The sequence below is a fragment of the Protopterus annectens genome, chromosome 9.part0 (assembly GCF_019279795.1).
Source record: "Protopterus annectens isolate FY-2018-M chromosome 9.part0, PAN1.0, whole genome shotgun sequence".
In the NCBI taxonomy this organism is placed as follows: Eukaryota; Metazoa; Chordata; order Ceratodontiformes; family Protopteridae; genus Protopterus; species Protopterus annectens.
In genome coordinates this window covers 807,376,838-807,396,392 of record NC_056743.1, presented here as the reverse complement: position 1 = coordinate 807,396,392, position 19,555 = coordinate 807,376,838, and the positions used below count along the sequence as shown (strand labels likewise).

Genomic DNA, 19,555 nt, shown 5'->3' with positions numbered 1-19,555 from the left:
TTTTTATTATATATGTATCTAATGTATTTATATTGTGTATGTATATATATATATATATATATATATATATATATATATATATATATATATATATATATATATATATATATATATATATAGATACACACATATATATATATATATATATGTATATATGTATATATATATATATATATATATATATATATATACATGTATGTATATATATATATATATATATATATATATATATACATGTATGTATATATATATATATATATATATGTATATATATATATATATATGTATGTATATATATATATATATATATATATATATATATGTATGTATATATATATATATATATATATATGTATATATATATATATGTATATATATAAAATATATACACACACACACACATATATATATATATATATATATATATATATATATATATATATATATACATACACACACACACACACATATATATATATATATATATATATATATATATATATATATACACACACACACACACACACACACACACAGATGCACACACACACACACATATATATATATATATATATATATATATATATATATATACAGAAAAAAACTTACTCAAAAGACTGCTACCAGCACAATTCTGAAAAAAAAAAAACACCAGCTAAATTATCACTTTCGTTCTTTTATTGTGAATCCATCTTCATCAGAAAAAGCTATTGTACAACACATGGTCATTTAAATACTATCAGTTAGTCTGATGTAATGAACTACAGCTTAATAGAAATTCTCAGATCATTTTGAACTGAGACTATCCAGATTTCGCAATACATGTGACAACAATCTTATTAAATGCTAAAAAATAAATTTTTACATATATTAAAAGTAAGTAAATCAACAATAAAATTAAACAAATCTGAATCTAAGAATACATTTGATCATTCAATCCAGGAAACCGATCTGTTTTAAGTAAAATTTGCCATTTAAGTTCACGGACCTCCAGTATATTGTTACAACTACTAGTGAAGGAGGCAGTGTCAGCACTCTCTAATATAAAAAAATGAAACTTACGAAACCCCACACAGCTGACACTGTAGTTGGCTAAAGCATTACATAACTGGTAACTGGATACAAATTTTAGAGAGGAATGTTAAGACTGAACAGGTTATTCTAATACAATCGGTTGGGATGTTTCCTTGTTTATCATGCAAACAGTGTTGCTATATTAGTGGTACTAGTTCATAGGTTCATAGGTGTGTACTAGGCTAATGGCCCTGGAGCCTATATAAGCCTAACCCAAGAAGATAGTAGTGTATTTTGCCAACATTTGGAAAGGAATTTTGTCTCTAAAAGTAGATATGTTCTAGCTGACATGTAGTATATTTGGCTACTTCTGGTACCTGCCAACAGTTTTATGCTGGGAAAAGCAATACAAAACTCAAACAAAGGATTTCTGAACATTTAGTTGTTATTACTTAGGATTCCCCTTTCCCTATACTCTGATATCAATTCCTGGTAAGGAAGACAGTCTCTGACCAGCATTTCAAACATATGCTTGTCTTCATCTCACTCAATTATCTTTCCTTCTCTACTTATTTAATCCCAATACCTTGATTATTTACCATTTTTTCTCCAGTAAATACCAGCCCCCCACTTGTCTTTTCTATACCCTTTTTTGCAATCATTTATTTTGGAAAAAATCTCCTTTCTCCTTTTCTATGCTGATTTAGTTTTCTTAGAATGTTTTCTGCTATTTTATGAATATGATATTCTGTATGGTTGTTATTCTGCGTAAGGCTTTCCATCCAAAATCCTGCTCTATGGGGAGGATCATCCTGTCCCATTTAACTCTTTCTCTCTTCCTCATTGAGAAATATGTCTCATCTCATGCCGCTTCATTGATTTGGCATCACGCAACACTAAGTTGAGGAGTGAAATAAAAGTCCCTTCCCTTCTAGTGCTCCTTGGAGCATTCACAATTGTGCTCCCTAACTCCTTGTGTCTAGGGGAGCTGCCACCTTTTCCCCACCCTATCTATGGTTCTGCTGTTCCCCTTCCAAATAAATTCCTTCAACTCTTTATTAATCCCTTTATCCCTGTTACTTCCTTCCTTCTTTATCTCATGTTGTCATCCCCCTCACTTAATGCCTCTCATTCATCCTACCTCCCCTTTCTCTTTGCATCTCTCACACTTCTGCTCCTTTCTACTCCTCTTTCCCCTGCATACCTATCTTACCATTTCTGTCTTCTCTATGTATTATCCTTTACTGCAACTATTCATACTCACTTCTTCTGATGTGTTAATAATAATTTACAACAGTGTAGCTAGTGTGGCGCAAGAGGAGCAACTGCCCTGGGTGCAAATTGTTGGGGGGGGGATGTAATCAACCAGTCCAGATCTCTTTAATGTAATACTGTTTTTTTAAATCCAGCATCACATTTGTGGTTAAGCATGAGTACTGTAGAGCTCTGTATGTGGTCTAAAATGTAAGGAAATTGAAAATCTCTTTGATGTTCCCTTGGACAGAGTGACTGCAAGGGCAGAGGTGAGTAGTAGTACCTAGGCTGACAGTGAGGCACTGCTGTCGGAAGATACCAGACATGCTGTAGAAGGGGAGCTGGGAAGGGTTACAAAGAGAGAGTTGAGACAGGCTCAGCTCTCAGACCCTACATTACAAGGCTTGAGGGAGGTAGCCAGGGTGGTGCCTGATTTTAAGGGAAAGGGGAAAGCTGTATACTGAAACAAAGGGTTACTGTATAAAGAGTGGACCCCTGAGAGAGGGCTAGAAAGTGAGAGAATACAGCTGTTGGTAGTCCCCAGAGCCTACCATCTGGCACTTCTAGCCATAGCCCTTTGCAGGTCATATGAGGATAAAGTGTACAAAGATATGTATTACGCAGAACTTTTATTGGCCTGGGATTTCCAGGGATGTAATAGGGTACTGCAGGACCTGTGAGCAGTGCCAAATGGTAGGCAAGTCAGGAAGACAAGGACCATGCTACAGGCATTTGAAGACCAGATCAAGACAAAGTAGAATAAATATTTGCCCCATATGTTGTTTGCTTACAGAGAGGCGCCCCAAGAATCCACAGGTTTTTCACCCTTTGAGTTGCTGTATGGGCATAGGGTGAGGAGACCCCTAGATTTGATATGAGTGGGAGGGTGAGTGTGAATCCCACAAGGAGTATGTTTTGGAATATGTCCTAAACCTCAGGACAAGACTCAAGGAACCCATGGGCTTGGCCCAGGAGAACAAGGCAGAAGCCCAACAGGGAAAAAAAGTCTAGTATGACAGGAATGCTTGAGCTAGAGAGTATACTGTGGGGCAGCAGGTTATGGTTCTCATTCCTTTCAGACACAACAAACTCAATGATGTTAACTACCTGGTAGAACTGCTAAGCAGGAGGCAGGGACACAAACTGCACCATATGAACATGATGAAACCTTACCATGATAGGGAGGCCCTGGTGCTAATTATTTGCAGTAGAAGGCAGGAGACGTTTGAGAGGGATCTATGGCTACAGGGAGCCAGCCAGCAAAATCCCAAATTACTATGGTGGAGCACAGGATTGCAAGCATATGATATGACAGTGCAGCACCACAGTGGGCTTAGCAATGCCAATGCAGATGGGCTCTCAAGACAGGGAATGGGGTAATGTATTCCCAGATAGGCTCATCCCTCTCAAGCAACGTTCCTCGAGTCATTTGAAAAACTAGCTTGAGTCTTCAAGGGGGAAGAAATGTCACAAAAGGAAATACTGACAACACAGATACCTGGAAATTTGTAAATAATTATATGCCATTTTTGAATATTAACATGATTTATATAAGATGCTTGTGTTACAACTGTATTAGACCTGTATGTCATGTGTATATCAAACTGGTACAAAAGTGTGTGTTGAAAAGGTTTTTGCAGAGTGCTGTTTGAGATGTAACCACAGTGTGCCCTGCTGGAAGAGAACAGAAATGTACATGCACTATTGTAACTGTTTAAATGTATATATCTTAACAGTGGAAACTGGAATACAGGGGGTTAACTTTAGAAAAATAGCTGAATTTAAATTACTTTATGGCAGCTAGAGACAGAATGTCTGTACTAGGGAGTTTTCTGTATTGTCTTTAAGGTGTAATAATTACTAGTTTTGAAATGTGAAGGAATGCACATTTTTTATTTGTTTATGACTTCCAGCATCTGCCAAAGCTCTGAGGTCTATGTATTCTCACAGCTAGATGCTAAGTACTGCCAGATTCCAGCAGTGTGGGTTTCATCTGGAATAGAGTCAGATGACAAGCAATTATGTCATTCTGCAAGCGATCCCAGCAGTAATATTTGAGATATTAATTTGAGAACTCTCTGAGAGAGACAATGTATTCTGTCTTGTACCTGACGACAACAACAACAATGAGAACCATTCAGCACATCTGCCTTGCTCTTAAGTAAGTTAACTAGGGTATAGTAATTCCCTTAGATTCAGTCAGGAATATATTGAAACATGGTTTAGATGTTTTTCTTTGTTTATTTGAAACTATCCTGCAATGTTGTTTAAATATTTCCTGTGGTTTTGAACACTGATGTCACTGTGACTATATACTGAGTATTTTCTTGTTCTTTTATTATTTATTATTAAATATATTTAAACCTTTTGTTGGGCTGATCTTTGTGAGACATTTTAGGTTTTGAGAGTACTTGCGTATTTATTTGGTGACACTGTATGGGCCACTCCTAATAGCCTTCCTCTTGGTCAACTACCATTTGTGTTAATATTAATATTGTGCAGTAAGATTGGATACCTTTTGTTAAGTGCCTTAAAGTAGCTGATAAGGAGTTGGCTGGTGGCAGTGATAACTACCTTATAGTCTGGGTAAAAGCAGGCATAGCTAGTAAACCTGTGACAGCCTTTCCCAGGTGTGTGTGTGTGTGTGTGTGTGTGTGTGTGTGTGTGTGTGTAAATCAAACCTCAAAGAGTCTGTGTGAGCTACTTGGGCAGGGAGCCTTGGCTTGGCCACTCAGCTGAGATCTCAACCTATAGCTGTGCCAGTGGGGAGTTTTATTGGGGATCTGGAGAAAGAGGGAGAAACCTGCCCTGGACTGACTGTGGTCTCTGTGTGCTCTTAAGGGAAATTGCACTTCATGCAGAGAGTTGCATCTGGAAATACTGTGTGTACCTGTTATCCTCCCAGTGTACGTCCACCACTGGTGCCAGTGGTGAGGATTGAGGCTCCTTGATTACTGGTCCAGTGGAGAGTCACCACACCCATTACTGGTTTAACAAACTCCGAAAGAATCCAATATTTCCAGATTTACTTCTTCTGCCATGTTTCACGAATATAATTATTGTTTTGTAGTCCCCCATTTGCCAATTTCCAAGTTACTGTTTTTATTCCTGTTCATCGCCATTTCCCAAATTCTATCTCTGCTTCATTTCCAACAAACTCTCAGTTCTTCTGGTCAACTCTTGTTTTTTTTTTCCTTTTCTCAAGCATTTTCCATTGAAACACTGGAAAAGGTTTCACTGGCACAGTCTCTCTGTGGACTTTATTACCAGAAGAACGAGAAGCAGAATCTCCTGTTTCACAGCTCACTTTTTGTTGGATAAACTTCTGTATTTCCTCCTTAGCATGTACTTCATCAAAAATGATTTTGTCCTTCCAGCAAAGAATATTTTGAAGATATTTGGATGCAGCAGTTTGAATCTCATGCCTGCTTCTCAACATAACCTGAAATTTGGGATACAATTACTCTTCTCCCTGGTGTACAATGAGTAATCATTCTCCACAAACACTCTGTGGCTCCCACTTTTAGTACCTTGCCTTTCTGCCACAGTTTTGTCAGAATCAACTCCTTCTGCTGGTAGGATTGCATTATTATTACTAAAGGTCTAGGTTGCTTTCTCATAGTTAGGTTTGGAGCATACACATGATATGCCCTTTCACTTAACAACTCCTGCTGCTGAATACCAGTCCAGTTGCTTATTTGTGCTTTCATAAAATGAATACTGTCTGTTCCTCCCAGCTTCATTGGTACAGCAGAAAATTTTAGGTTTTCCCTACATGCTCTGTCCTCTAATTCTATTATTTTTTGATACATCTATTCTTGAGCAGTCTCATATCCAACCAGCCTTTTCTTCATTTTGACCTCCGATTTTTGCAGTTTTGTCACCTCATCTGAATATCTGTTTAAAGCTTCTTCCATTTTTTCCCAGCCTTTTATAGTTTGAGTTGATATACTCCATCGGTGTTTCACTTATTTTAATCAGGTTTGTGTGCAATTGTCTCATACTTTCCTCTAGGTTACTGGAAGTGAAGTCTGGGGCTTGCACTTTTTTTTGCTAAACAGCTGCAGTACTTTTCCTAGTCAGTGTTTTTCATCACCTTTTGTAGCTGATTTTCTTTAAGGTCCTCTGTATTTCTTTTCTTTTTTTTTCTGGCATTTAGACAGTACACTTACTAGCCATTCACTTAAATTTACCCGGAAATAAAAATCCACGTTCTTTCTCTGCTAAGTTTCTGTTTTCATACTGGGAGAGTCAGAATTCAGCTGTTACTCAATGTGCAGCAATCTTGGAAGTCCTTGACAAAGATGGAATTTATGATCATGAAAAATCAGGTGGAAACTGTAAAACTTTGCCTGAAGTAGACAGCTGGGATGGTTTTATCATAGGCAACTGTAAAAGAAGTGTAAAAGCAGGGTTGGGAGGGTGGCCTAATGGTTAAGGTGTTTGCCTTACAAACACAAGGTACAGGGTTTGAATCTCACAGGGGATAATTGGCTAGGCTTAAAATGTCTCGCAAGGGCAGTTAGCCTAGTACTAATATATGAACTATGAAGAACAGAAAGTAAATGTTCTAAACCATGTTCAAAATAGTAGATGCAAGAGCACAGCACCCATAAAGCATAACTAAGTATTACTTCATAGTGAAACAGTTACACAAATACATCTATCCATTGTTTGTCTAAAACCTAACTTCTAATGAAAACATTTTATAAGTTTTAATAAATATAGAATCAAAAGTTTCTAACTGCCAGGCTGTATCCTTATGATTAGTCTTGAAAAGAACAAATTTAGCAACATGTTTTGTAATTCAAGCATAATTTCTGCATCTTTTCATCTTGAAAATGTTAGGTGGAGGTGTGTTACTTTCACAAAAGGGTTTGTGCAGTTGCAACATTTATTTGTCTGCCTTGACCATGGGTACTGCCTTTGTTGTGTCTTTCGACTTTTTCCGATTAGGGGGTGGCCACAGCGGAACTCCAGTCCGCTAATGATTGGCAGTTGATTTTTACGTGCCGAGTTGCCAGCCCTAACGCAGAAAGTATGCCCATTCACGCATGTCTCCACGCAGAAAACGCTCTAACTGAGAGTCGAACCGGTCAGCGTCTTACTATGAGGCGACAACGCTACCGCAGCACCACCACCGCGGATACCATGGGTACTGCCATTATGAAAGAGAAATTAGCATTCAGCAGCCAACTCCGGTGACTTAGAGGGATAAAGCCCTAACTATTGCCCAGGAGACCAGAGTTAGATTAGTGACTTAGGCGGTTGATAGAGCCAGCTGGAAAAGATGGGCACGCCCATCCTGGGGTTTGGGTGGTGTTGACCACGTGTTATCATGTATCCTCAGAAGAGCGGAGTTTTCTAAGCATTTGAAATACTGAGTTAAACTACGTTCACTGTAAAATGACACTTAGATTTAAACAACTTTTCATTTTTACACGCGAAACTGCAGTTTATAACTGAATATACAAACACAACGTCGCTAAAAATTGTAAGACGTATCGTAACAGGTGTGTAACTTGTTTGGAGAAACAGTGTGGAAGCTGTGACTACAAATTTTTAAAATACACGTTACACCCCTGTCAACTTCCTGTAACTATACAAACTGCCATGCCGTAAGACGCAGTGACACGTGCTGTCTTTACTGGTATCGTCACTCCTCTGAGGCGGTTGCTATGACACCCTACCCAGTACGAACTTTGACTCCTGTCATCCGCAACTTTCTCAACATGGCGCTGTCCATGGTCTGCTGCTGCATTTCATTGCAGTACGGAATAATGAGGTCAAGAATTCGTGCTCCCATTTCCGTTCCTTTCTTGCATTTAGTGAGGTGAGTTACTGAAAAGGGGACACGGAAACCACTAGCTTGTTTAATTCGTTGTTTATATCTCTTGCTTTTCATAAAATATTTGTAGTTGTAAATTCGTGGGCTCGGCTTCATCATCTATCAGCTTCCGCTTGCCCTTAGCACAAGGGGTCATCGTAATTCCATTATATTAATGGAGACAAAATGTGTTTTTTTATTAGTTTGTATTCGTCATTGCATAATTTCCGATTACCGGTACATTGTTTTGCCTGACGTTGTCATAAGTCAGCCTTGGTGAAGAATGCTTGTCATTAGAAGGGCCACATAAATCGCATTGATATGGATTTTAATCTGACAGCTTTTACTTGCAGTCTGTTTTTGGTCTGTTCCTCTTAAAATGTCCATGTTTTTTGGGCAGTTTTTGAGGATGAAAGTAAGAAAATAATGACAGACGTCTGAGTATCAGATTTCATACCTTTCAGAAAATTCATGTTGGTGCAAAACATGTTACTCTATTAACTTTCTAAGTTTATAGGAGCAATATTTAAAAATTGTTCCTATTTTTGGACCTTTGTAACCCCTATTATTTATGCTTTCGCCCAGGTTTCTTGTGCTAAAAAGGTGAAACCTATGATTCCAGATTACTTTGATCATGCCAGCAAACCTCATTAATTTATATTTTTTAACCATTTAAACCCGCTAGTCACAAATGTCTCGTAAAGGGGTCCTGGGAACCATGTTTTGTTAAATGACTTGGTCATTGCCGCACAGAAGGCAAAGCGTTCAGCTGTGGTGTTAATACATTTAAAAAAATCAGTTATTTCACATACAGCGTGGTTTGCCACTTCAATGTTTTGCATTATTCTAGTTCCTATGAAGTAGTTTTGTACCTTTGTTAAGCATCTTGTTTCTTTCTGACTTTACGAATCTTTACTGCAGCATCTAGATTTTTACACACTTTCCTATTTGCTGATATTTAAAAACATTATCTTATCTTTTTCCCTGTTACATTTTTTTGAACCAAAATATTTATACTTTTTGTTTGGGTTAGCTCAAATGGGTAAAATCCCATTTGCAGAGGAGTCATTTAACTTCATCTTTAATGATAATTAATTTGGAGTGGGTGGAGAAGAGTGTCAGGAGTGATTTGTGACAGACGAGTACCAGTACGAGTGAAAGGGAAGGTCTACAAGAGGGTAGTGAGACCCGCTATGTTATATGGGTTGGAGACAGTGGCATTGACAAAAAGGCAGGAGTCAGAACTTGACGTGGTAGAGTTGAAGATGTTAAGATATGTACTGGGTGTGACGAGGATGGACAGGATTAGGAATAAGTATATTAGAGGGTTAGCCCAGGTTGGAAGGTTTGGAGACAAAGCCAGAGAGGCAAGATTACGTTGGTTTGGACATGTGCTGAGGAGGGATGCAGAGTATATTGGCAAAAAGATGCTAAGTATGAAGCTGCCAGGTAACAGGAAAAGAGGGAGGCCTAAGATAAGGTTTATGGATGTGGTGAGAGAGGACATGCAGGTGGTTGGTGTGACAGAGCAAGATGCAGAGGACAGGAAGAAATGGAAACAGTTGATCTGCTGTGGCGACCCCTAATGGGAGCAGCCGAAAGAAGAAGAATTAATTTAAAGTGTTTCTGTAGTGTTAACAGATACTGTCCCGAACAGAGGTACAGTATACAAGATTCAGGAAAAAGTTGTGGTTAAGTCTATAGATGATGCAAGTTGTCATGATTATTGCATATCGGAGTAAAAAGTATAATTACAGAATTTCTATACAGGTTGCCCAAACAAAATTATAATTATGGTAATAGATCTAGGAAACCAGCTGCAAGTAATAGGTTACTAAAGATGCAATAATAATATATGCATTTTTTTATTCCTCCCCTTACCTTTTTTGGCACCTTACCATTGCTCTCTCTATTCCCCTATCATATCTATAAATCCTCTCTTCCTTTTCTCTCTCTAGCTACTGGCACTGCATTCTTTACCTTCCTCTTTTTCTCCCCGGCCTCTTGCACTTATAAAAGTCTCATTGCCATCCCTTTCTCATTATGATATTCTCATACACTAGGTCCATCTGTTTCTGTTCTAATTCAAATGTCTTTTTGCTTTTGATACTTCTCACTTATTCTGTAACAGTTGTATTTTGCACTGGTCTGAAATAAAATTATTACATCTCTGTTTTATAAAATTTCTATGAAACTTTTGTATAATTTTCTGGTTTTGAAATTTCAGTGAAACTTTAAAATATTGTATAACATTGTATAATTTTTCTTATTATGTAACTTTATGTCTTCTTATGTAACTGTCTTATTACAATTTTGGAGCTTTTCTCCCCAGGCCTCCACTGAAAATGGACTCTTCTGGCCCAGTGGACTTTCCCGGTAAACAGATGTCAATAAATAAACAAATGGTGATCTAGTTTAGGAGAAGGATACTTGAAAAGTTGTAATGAATAATCAGGGGGACATTATCTTTCTGATGTCTGTGGCATAAACTCAGAGAGCAGAGCAAGCAATAGGCAGGTACAAAAAGAAAAGGTAGAGAGTTGGTATGCTAAGACTTGATGACATAATCCAAGGTGAGGTAATACAAGTGTAGTCTTTTATGAGAAGAGAAAAAGGTGGCAGTAGGAAAAAGATGTGGTATGTAAGGTAGACAAGAAAGGGCAATGACTAGACAGAAGAGAATGTGCAATTACATGACCAAAGATGGAATAACTCTCTAACTCTGATCAAATGCTGAGCAGCTTACAGTGGTATTTAGCTAATGGCAGTTTATGTGACACAAGCTACAGGAAGAGCAGAAGCAGTGTCTTCGTAGAGCACACGACAAACTAAAATTTTATTAAGTGTTTTTTGTCTTAAAACCAATGCCAGACTTAATCATGTAAAACCTGGCCCACAAAAATGCATACTTTTGTAAAAAAAAAAAAAAAAAAAAAAGTCATGTCCCACCTCATAATGACACCATCTTAAAGGTATACAAAACAATAACTAAACCATATCAAAACTATATTTAAATATTTACTTATAAAAACCTTTTAAAATAATTATATTTTAACAACAATGAAAATGTCATTTAGTTAAAAAAAAGAAAGTAAAATTACCTTTGAAATGCTTTAAATTTGAGAAAACTAGCAATAGACAATGTTTGGTTGAGTCCTGGAAAGGTAGCATTAAAATGTACTTGCCAAAACAATTCTTTCATTTCCAGGTGTAGTCCAGAAGTGCCACCTCTAACATTAGGCATCAGTTTCTCTAGTACTGAAAATTTAAAGTGATGACCAGGAAAAGCAACTACATGGCTAGCTAAGGCATTAGCTATATTTAACTTAGAAATAGTATAAAGATGTTCTTTTATTATTTCTTTCAACTAGTGTTCTGTTTTCCCTGTGTAATAAGCAGAACAGCATTCACATATGGCAATGTAAACTATGCCCTTGTTATTACAGTTGGCTGAGCTGTGGACAGTGGAACTTTTTTCATTGACACTAATAACATTGACAGTTTTTACATACTTTTAAATAATGCACATATTACCTTTGGCCAGTCCTTTCACAACATTGGTACACATAGGTTTTCTTTTGTTTCAAAAACATTCTTAAGAGGCTGTGCCCGCCTGTATGTGATAATGGGGTATTCACCCAGCTGTTTTACCCATTCAGGATTCCCTCTAATTATAACCCAGTTCTTTTTCAAAGTGTCTTCTATAATTCTATAATCCATAGAGAAAGTGGTGAAAAAAAACTTTTGTAATTAAACTGAACATCAGAAGCGGCTAGAACCAATGAGTTAAGATTGTTTCCTGTGGGGCCATAATTATTAGTTATTAGTTTAGTTTCATTACCAAAGTTCGTTTTTCATCACCTTCTGTATGGATTATAGAGTTATAGATTATATAATCACATTGTTGACTCTTGAGAATTAGTAAGGCTGCTTTGTTAAGGGAAAGTAGTTACAAAACTTATGGTGCAAGTAGAAGCTGTTAATCTTGAACAAGAATAAGTGGTATTCATACATGGGGGTGAGGTGTACAACCACTTCTGCCTCTAGGACATTATAAATGTAACAAATGGACATTTATAAAGAAATTATTCTTTGTAAGTGATTTACGTATAACTGATAATAGCTTTGGGTATGGTACTTTACATAATGTTGATACACCTGAAAATCAGTTTGCTTCTACTGCTGAATGTAGTGTCATACAAAATAATATGAATTCAGAATAAACATTAAAATGCCTCTAAATGGAAAGGAGGTAGAAGGGCTCCTGGATTTCGGTAACATGATCTTCAGTGAGTGGCTTATCAAGAAATTGCTTAAATGCAGACACAAAGTGAGTGAAATGTGTATGCATAGGGACAGGAAAGATTATCCTGCAGCAAAATATATGTTGTAATAGCAAGCACAGTAAACCCAAACATTATGCAGGGGTAGTAGCCCAGGTGACCCACAAAATAATGAGAGGATTTTCCTTATTTTACAGTTATGTGATAGCAAGGGTGTCCTTAGATGGACATGCAAGATGTTAGGAATGGGATGAGGAGGAAATACTTCTTCTCCCACATGCAATTGGAAAGTACAGTTGTGTAAGAACTTACCATAACAGTAGGTGTCCTTCTTGTCACTGTTGCAGTATTCCTTACTATAGAGATATCCTGTTGAAGGTAACCCTACTTTGTCAGCATATCAAAGTCTAGGCCCTTCCATTCATCAGGCATATGTCCTCTGTCCGAAGCGTAAGGTACATAATTGAAGTTCAAGCACATAATCTTCAGAATTTAATTCCCCCAGAAGAATAGGAGCAGCCAGTGAGGAAAAAAGGACCATGGACATGCACACCCAGAAGAAAACAAAGGAAGTCCCTCTCAGCTGGAGAAAAACGGAACACCCAATGGGAAGAGAAGGAGGGAGGAACGGAATACTGTAGCAGGGAACGGAATACTGTAGCAGGGACAAGTAAGACATCTGCTGCTAAGGTAAGTTTGTACACAACCATACTGTGTCCTTCCTAAGTCACAGCTGCAGTGTTATTTACAATAGGGAGAGAACTAAAGCTATTTTAAAGAAGGGGAGGAGAAAGAAGGAGCTGAGGAACTTTTCAAAAAAAAAAACATGAAGGATGGACCTAGCAAAACAAGCTGTGGCCCATGAAAACACACTCAACTTGTAATGCTTAGTAAAAGTATGCACAGAAGACCAAGTATCAACTTCCAAAATGGATCTAGCATCAAGGCCCATAAAAAAGCTCCAGAAGAGGCAACCACCTTAGTAGAATGAGCACAAACATAAGTAGGAAGGTGTTTGCCATGAAAAGAATAACAAAAGAAAATGGCTTTAGAAATCCAATAATTGATGGTTTGTTTTGAAACTGCTAAATCCGATTTTCTTGTTCTGAAAAAAAAATAAAAAAATTGCTTAGATTTCCTGATGTCTTTAGTCTTATATAAATAGTATTTGAGCTGTCTATGCAAATCCAAAGAATGGAGAATCCTGTCACTGCAATTTTGTGAAGAAGGAAAGAGAAGAAAAATGTATGGTCTGACTCAAAAACATATCATTGACAACCTTAGGTATAAAATGAGGACTGGTCCTAACAGACCCCCTGTCTGTGTGGAAAACTAGAAAGAGGAACAGCCATAAGAGCCTGAATTTCAGAGATTCTTCTGGCAGAAGTCAAAACTACCAACAAGACAGTTTTATAGGTACACAGTTTCAAAATGGAAGTAGATGCTGGTTCAAAAAAAGGCTGAGTTAACTTTTCAGGAACATAGTTCAGGTCCCAAGAAGGAGGAATGGGTTTTCTTGGAAATCTAATAGGAAGGATGCCTTTTAGAAACTGTTTGACCTCAAATCTAGAAGAAAGTGGTAGATTCAGAGCCAGACATGCAAAAATGGCTGACAGACCAGTTTTAACAGAAAGAATATGCCAGATGAAAACTGAGCAACTCTCACAAATATGAAAGATAAATGGGGAAATCCACCAAAAGAAGGCCTTGTTCATTTTTGTTATACCAAGAAAAAATATTTTCCACTTAGCAACATAAGATTTTCCAGTAGTGGTTTTTCTTGCTTTTTGCAAAATATGAAGCATCTCCTTAGAAAAAAATGATGCCAAATCACCCTGAGTGTCAGTTGTAGATTGAGAAGATGAGGGTTAATTAGAGAGCCCTTGCCCTGTCTGAGCAGACCATCCTGTGAGAGCTTATATGGGACCAGAAGACTTCCCAGGCTGTCTTCTAAACAGGCTAAAACATGAATTAGCATCACCACTAAGCACCCTTTTCAATCATAACCTAACTACAGGTTTGTTCCTGCAGAATGGAGAACAGCAATAGTTATTCCCCTCCACAAAGGTGGCCTAACAACAGACCCAGGGAATTACAGACCCATAAGCCTGACCAGCCTCATGTGTAAGGCCATGGAAAGTATCATTATGGACCTCATAAATAAAGACACAGGTGACCTCCAAACCCAGGAACCGACCTAATTCGGCTTTGTGAAGGGCAGATCTTCCCTGTTAAATCGGATGCATTTCTTTGAAAATGTGACCAAGGCCATTGACGAGGGCAAATCTGTGCACATAGCATACGTCAACCTGGCAAAAGCTTTCAACACAATCCCACATTCAGGCATTACTGATAAACTTGGCAAACTGAATGTAAACCCCTTCGTTGTAAGATGGGTTGCCAACTGGCTCACAAACCGGACACACACTATCAAAATTGGGTGACTCCACATCAACCAGCAGACCTGTTACCAGCAGGGTGCCACAAGAGTCATTGCTGGGTCCCCTACTGTTTGGCATATACTTCTCAGAAGTTCAGGTCAAAACTAAGGGGTTGTGGCTGACCAAGTTTGCAGACAACTGCAAACTAGGTGCAATCATTGAATCCCCAAATGACATCAGTATACTCCAGGAGGGTCTCACGCAGACCAGCGACTGGTGTATTAGTCACGGTCTCAAAATGAATGCAGAGAAATGTATCATCATTCCCTTTGGCACAATGTCCCTTCACACTATCAAATCAACAACAATACCCTAAGTACCCGTGAAGTGGTAAGGGACCTGGGATCGCAAGTTGACTGCGACCTTAACTTCAACCACCGTTGTCTATTGTAGTAAGGAAAGCTTTCTACTTAGTACACTTGATTAGTAAAGGCATCACTACAAGAGCAAAAGAAGTTATAACCCCCCTATACTCAGTACTTATCCAGCCCATAATAGAGTATAATGCCCAATTTGGCATGTATCATACTAAGCACCTACAGCAATTAGAGAGACCAGAGAGGTTTCTAACAAAGAAGACCAAGAGGCTCCAGCATGTGCCTTACATAGACAGACTAAAGTCTGTGTCACTATACTCTGTATCACATAGACTTCTTAGGGAGACTTATGCCTAGTCTATGGAGGAATCTTAGACCCAAACCTAATGAACTTGCTGCATATTCATAAATCAAATAGGACTAGGACTACCCATTTCAGGGACCTAAATATGGCCTGTGACTTAAATCTGTCCCTCCAGCATGTCCTATTTATCTCCCAGCGACTGCCACATCTTTGGAACAGGCTAACAATTTATGTAAAACAGAACACCTCTATGATAGTGTTCAAGAGGAACCCTGATGAATGGATAGGGTACTGTAAATTCTTATGGGGGATAGAGCCAATAACCCTCCCGGACATGTGTAGTCATCACTAAATGCAATCTTGGATATTGACTTGCATTTCTATGGTATTACATTGGGATGAAATGGCTAGGCTTAAAATTACCTCTGGGTTGATAGCCTTGTAATTTCCTATGATCCTATCCTGGTCCCTGGTCAGTGAAAATCAGTGCTGTCTGGTCCAAAATGAAGTCACCAACAAGATTTTGGGCCTGTCCAGCATGATTTTATGTGGGACCTTTGACAACAGAGGAAGGGGAATACATATATGAATATGGCTCTCTAAGAAAAAAGACATGTTATCCAATTTCCAAGCCAGAGGACTTGGCAGTCTGGAACATAACATGATGAACTGCACTTGATGTATGACCTTCAGACCAAACTTAAAATGCTGCATCCAGACTGGTGGCAACGAAGTTCTGAGGGTTTTGCACTCTTACATCAGTTATGTGCCTTACGCTTTGGATGCAAGACATAGGTTCATAGGTTGGTACTAGGCTATCGGTCTAGCCATAACAATTTCCTGGCTATTACTTCCCTGGTCCCCTGTCTAACAGGGTGATCGACGTGATCCCTGGGGTGAATTTCCTATCTCCCATCCAATCGTCAAGGTTCTTTTTAAGAGGGCCAAAGAGGCGCTCAGCTTGACATGTATGGGCAGTCTATTCCAGAGTATGGGATTCTCTGGATCAGGAACCTATCCCTCCAGCATGTTTTGTTCATTGTGATGACCAGGTTTAGATCCCTGGAGCATGTGGCTCTGAGGGATTGGGATTTCTTTAAGTGTAGCATGTCCAACAGCTCTGTGTTTGACATGGCCTTTTTTGTTAAGCAGAGATCGCCTCTGAGCAGGTGATATGCGACAGCGTATAGCTGGAGTTTTTTTAGACGGTCAGCATAGGGCATCTGCTTTAGGCTTGTGATTCTTTTAGTGAGGTATTTCTGTGGCCTTTCCAGTTGTTGCAGATGTCTTGTGAGGTACATACCAAACTGGGCGTTGTACTCTATAATGGGTCTAATGAGGGATGAGTACAGTGGGACAATGACCTCCTTTTTTCTGGATGAAAAGCCCTTAATGATGAGGTGTGCCACATAGAAGGATTTCCTGACTGTTGTGGCGTTGTGGTTATCAAAGGTAAGACCACTGTCCACTTGTGTCCCTTATCACAATTTCAGTGTTTAGCATACTGCCACTTATGTGGTAATTCATGGGTACGTGGTTTTTCCCAAAGGAGATAACTATACATTTCTTGGCATTGAGCTTGAGCCCATGGCTCTGGCACCAAGCATCTATTTCTGTAAGGTCCTTTTGTAGAATATCCACATCATTTGGGGATTCAATAATGGCTCCCAGTTTGCAGTCATCTGCGAAATTTGTTAGCCAGAGTCCCTTAGTGCTGGCCTGTACTTCAGAGAAGTAGATGCCAAACAAGAACAGTCCCAGGACTGAACCCTGAGGTACTCCGCTTGTCTGGAGCTGGATTTTGAGTTGGCTACTTTTACAGTGTGGGTTCTGTCAGTAAGCCAGTTGGCAACCCATCGAGTGATGTAGGGATTAATGCCCAGCGTAGTAAGTTTATCTATGATTCCAGAGTGGGAGATGGTGTCGAAGGCCTTGGTGAGGTCCAGATAGGCTGTGTGGACCACCTTGTCCTCATCCACGGCTCTGGATACTGATTTGAAGAAGTCAATCAGGTTGAGGAGACAAGATCGGCCCTTTACAAAACCAAACTGGGTGGGGTCCAGTGTTTGAAAGTTGCCATTGTTTTTGTTTGTAAGTTCCATGATAATGCGTTCCATGGCTTTGCAGATCAGGCTTGTCAGACTGATGGGACGATAGTTCCCGGGATCCAAGATGGATCCCCCCCTTGTGGAGTGGGATAACTGTAGCTGTGCACCACTCATTGGGCATGAAGCCTGAGGTGAAGCTATGATTAAACATGACACTTAGGTGAGGTGTCAGTTCATTTTGTAGTTCATGTAGTACACAGCCCGGGATGTTGTCTGGTCCCATGGATGCTGTATTCTTAGCTTTGGAGAGTGCGTTTTTTACCTGTGTGGCCGTGATTACCGGAATTTGGCAATATTTTGGTATTGAGCTGGACCCTTTAGGGGGTGAGAGGGGGGTGAAGTTGGCACTGAATCGAACTGCCAGAATATTGGCAATATCCTTGGGATCAGTATATTTAATGCCATTCTGTTGTAGCTCAGAACAGATCTGAGCATTGCCATTTAGATTCTTGAAATAACTATAGAATGCCTTGTGGTTGTCCTTGGAATCTTTGGCAATTTTATTTTCGTAACTAGCTTTGGAGGATTTTATGAGGGATCTCAGCTTCTTACTGAGGCTGGTAAGGGAGTATTTTGCATCCTAGGATTTTCCTCTTTTCTGCAACAGTTTCTTCCTTCTGTTGTATAGTTTGTTTATGGCAGGGGACCACCAGATTGGCTTCTTTTTTTTTGAAGGAGAGCATCTTGGTTCTATTTGGAATGGCACGATTCATGCATGAGTGGATGTGCTCATACAGTGCCTTGGTGTAGGATTCAGCAGTTGAACTTTCAGTTCCCGTCTGCATGGGTGTTGCCACTTCTAACTTGAGTAGCATGACGTTAGCTTTGGAGAAGTTGTTTATGGATGTTTCCCTACTGGGGGGTGGGGGTGGGATGTGGACGTCGAGGGTGATTAGCTTATGGTTAGACATGACCAATTAGGGGGTGACCACTGGCATGGAGCATCATTCTCCCATGTTGGTGATGACCAGGTCTAGGATATTTGAGTCCCTGGTGGGACTATGGATTAGTTGATGTAGGGCATTGGAATTTGTGGTGCTAAGGTGCTGGTGCCCAAGTAGTTTTCTAATTAATGTCAGGGTAGTTGAAATCACCCAGTATTAGTGTGTTTGGTTGTATCTTAGTATTTTCCAGTATGTTTAGAAAGGTGTAGTGAGAATCTTGGGGCATGGTGAAGGATCTGTAGCAAGCTACAATTTGGATTGTAGTCTTACCTAGTATTAGTTGTACCTGTAGAATTTCAGATGCATTGTGTTGGGCAACTAGCCTGGAGGTATGAATATCCTTGGTGAATATGGACACTCCTCCACCTTTAGTGTTTCGGTCCTGGTTTGGTGACCGAATAGTGTGGTAAGAGTTGTAGCCTGGTATTGCAGGGGTGCTCTCTGGAGTCTTGAACTAGGTCTCAGTTACTGCACAGATATCGATGTTCTCCATTTTTAGAAGTGCCTCGAGAGAGTGCATTTTGAGGTTTAGACTTCTAGCATTGAGTAGCATTACCTTCAGATTTTGCATGCTTATATCTGTTATGGTGGTGATTTTGTCCTTTGAGCCTTGCCTAAAAAAAGGCACTATAGGGGTGGCAAGAGCCTTAGCCAGTAACCTGAATCCCAGGGGCGAAAGGTGCAGACCATTTCTGGCAAAGCATCGTGGTCTGTTGATCATGTCATCCCAGGCAGACAGATACTGGATCCCCTTTGAATGACACCAGAAACTTAGCCAATTGTTGAAGTCAATCATTTTGTCCTTATACTGTGGTATCATTCTGGGCGAAGGCAGGATGCTACTCAGGGCTAGGGTCATACCTGTCTGAGCCACATGATCTGAGAGCTCGTCCGTGTCTTTTTTCATGTAGTCCAGGGAGGTACGTCTCAAGTCATTCACTCCAACATGGACAATGACAGAGCCATATTTGTACTTGTTGTGGAGTGACGAGTGCATGCATGATGTGGCGGATCCTGGCACCTGACAGGCAGCTGACTGTAATTTTCTCCTTGCTCAGCTTGG

General features: G+C 39.3%; 1 protein-coding gene across 1 annotated transcript in view; it reads left to right on the top strand.

The window, feature by feature from the left end:
- Window positions 1-7,925: 7,925 nt before the first annotated feature.
- LETMD1 (LETM1 domain containing 1) overlaps window positions 7,926-19,555 on the top strand; it is a 223,222-nt gene continuing 211,592 nt past the window's right edge. The window contains exon 1 of the mRNA XM_044083454.1: window positions 7,926-8,101. Within this exon, the coding sequence (XP_043939389.1) occupies window positions 7,947-8,101 (155 nt within the window). The 5' untranslated portion in view covers window positions 7,926-7,946. The remainder of the gene's footprint in view (window positions 8,102-19,555) is intronic.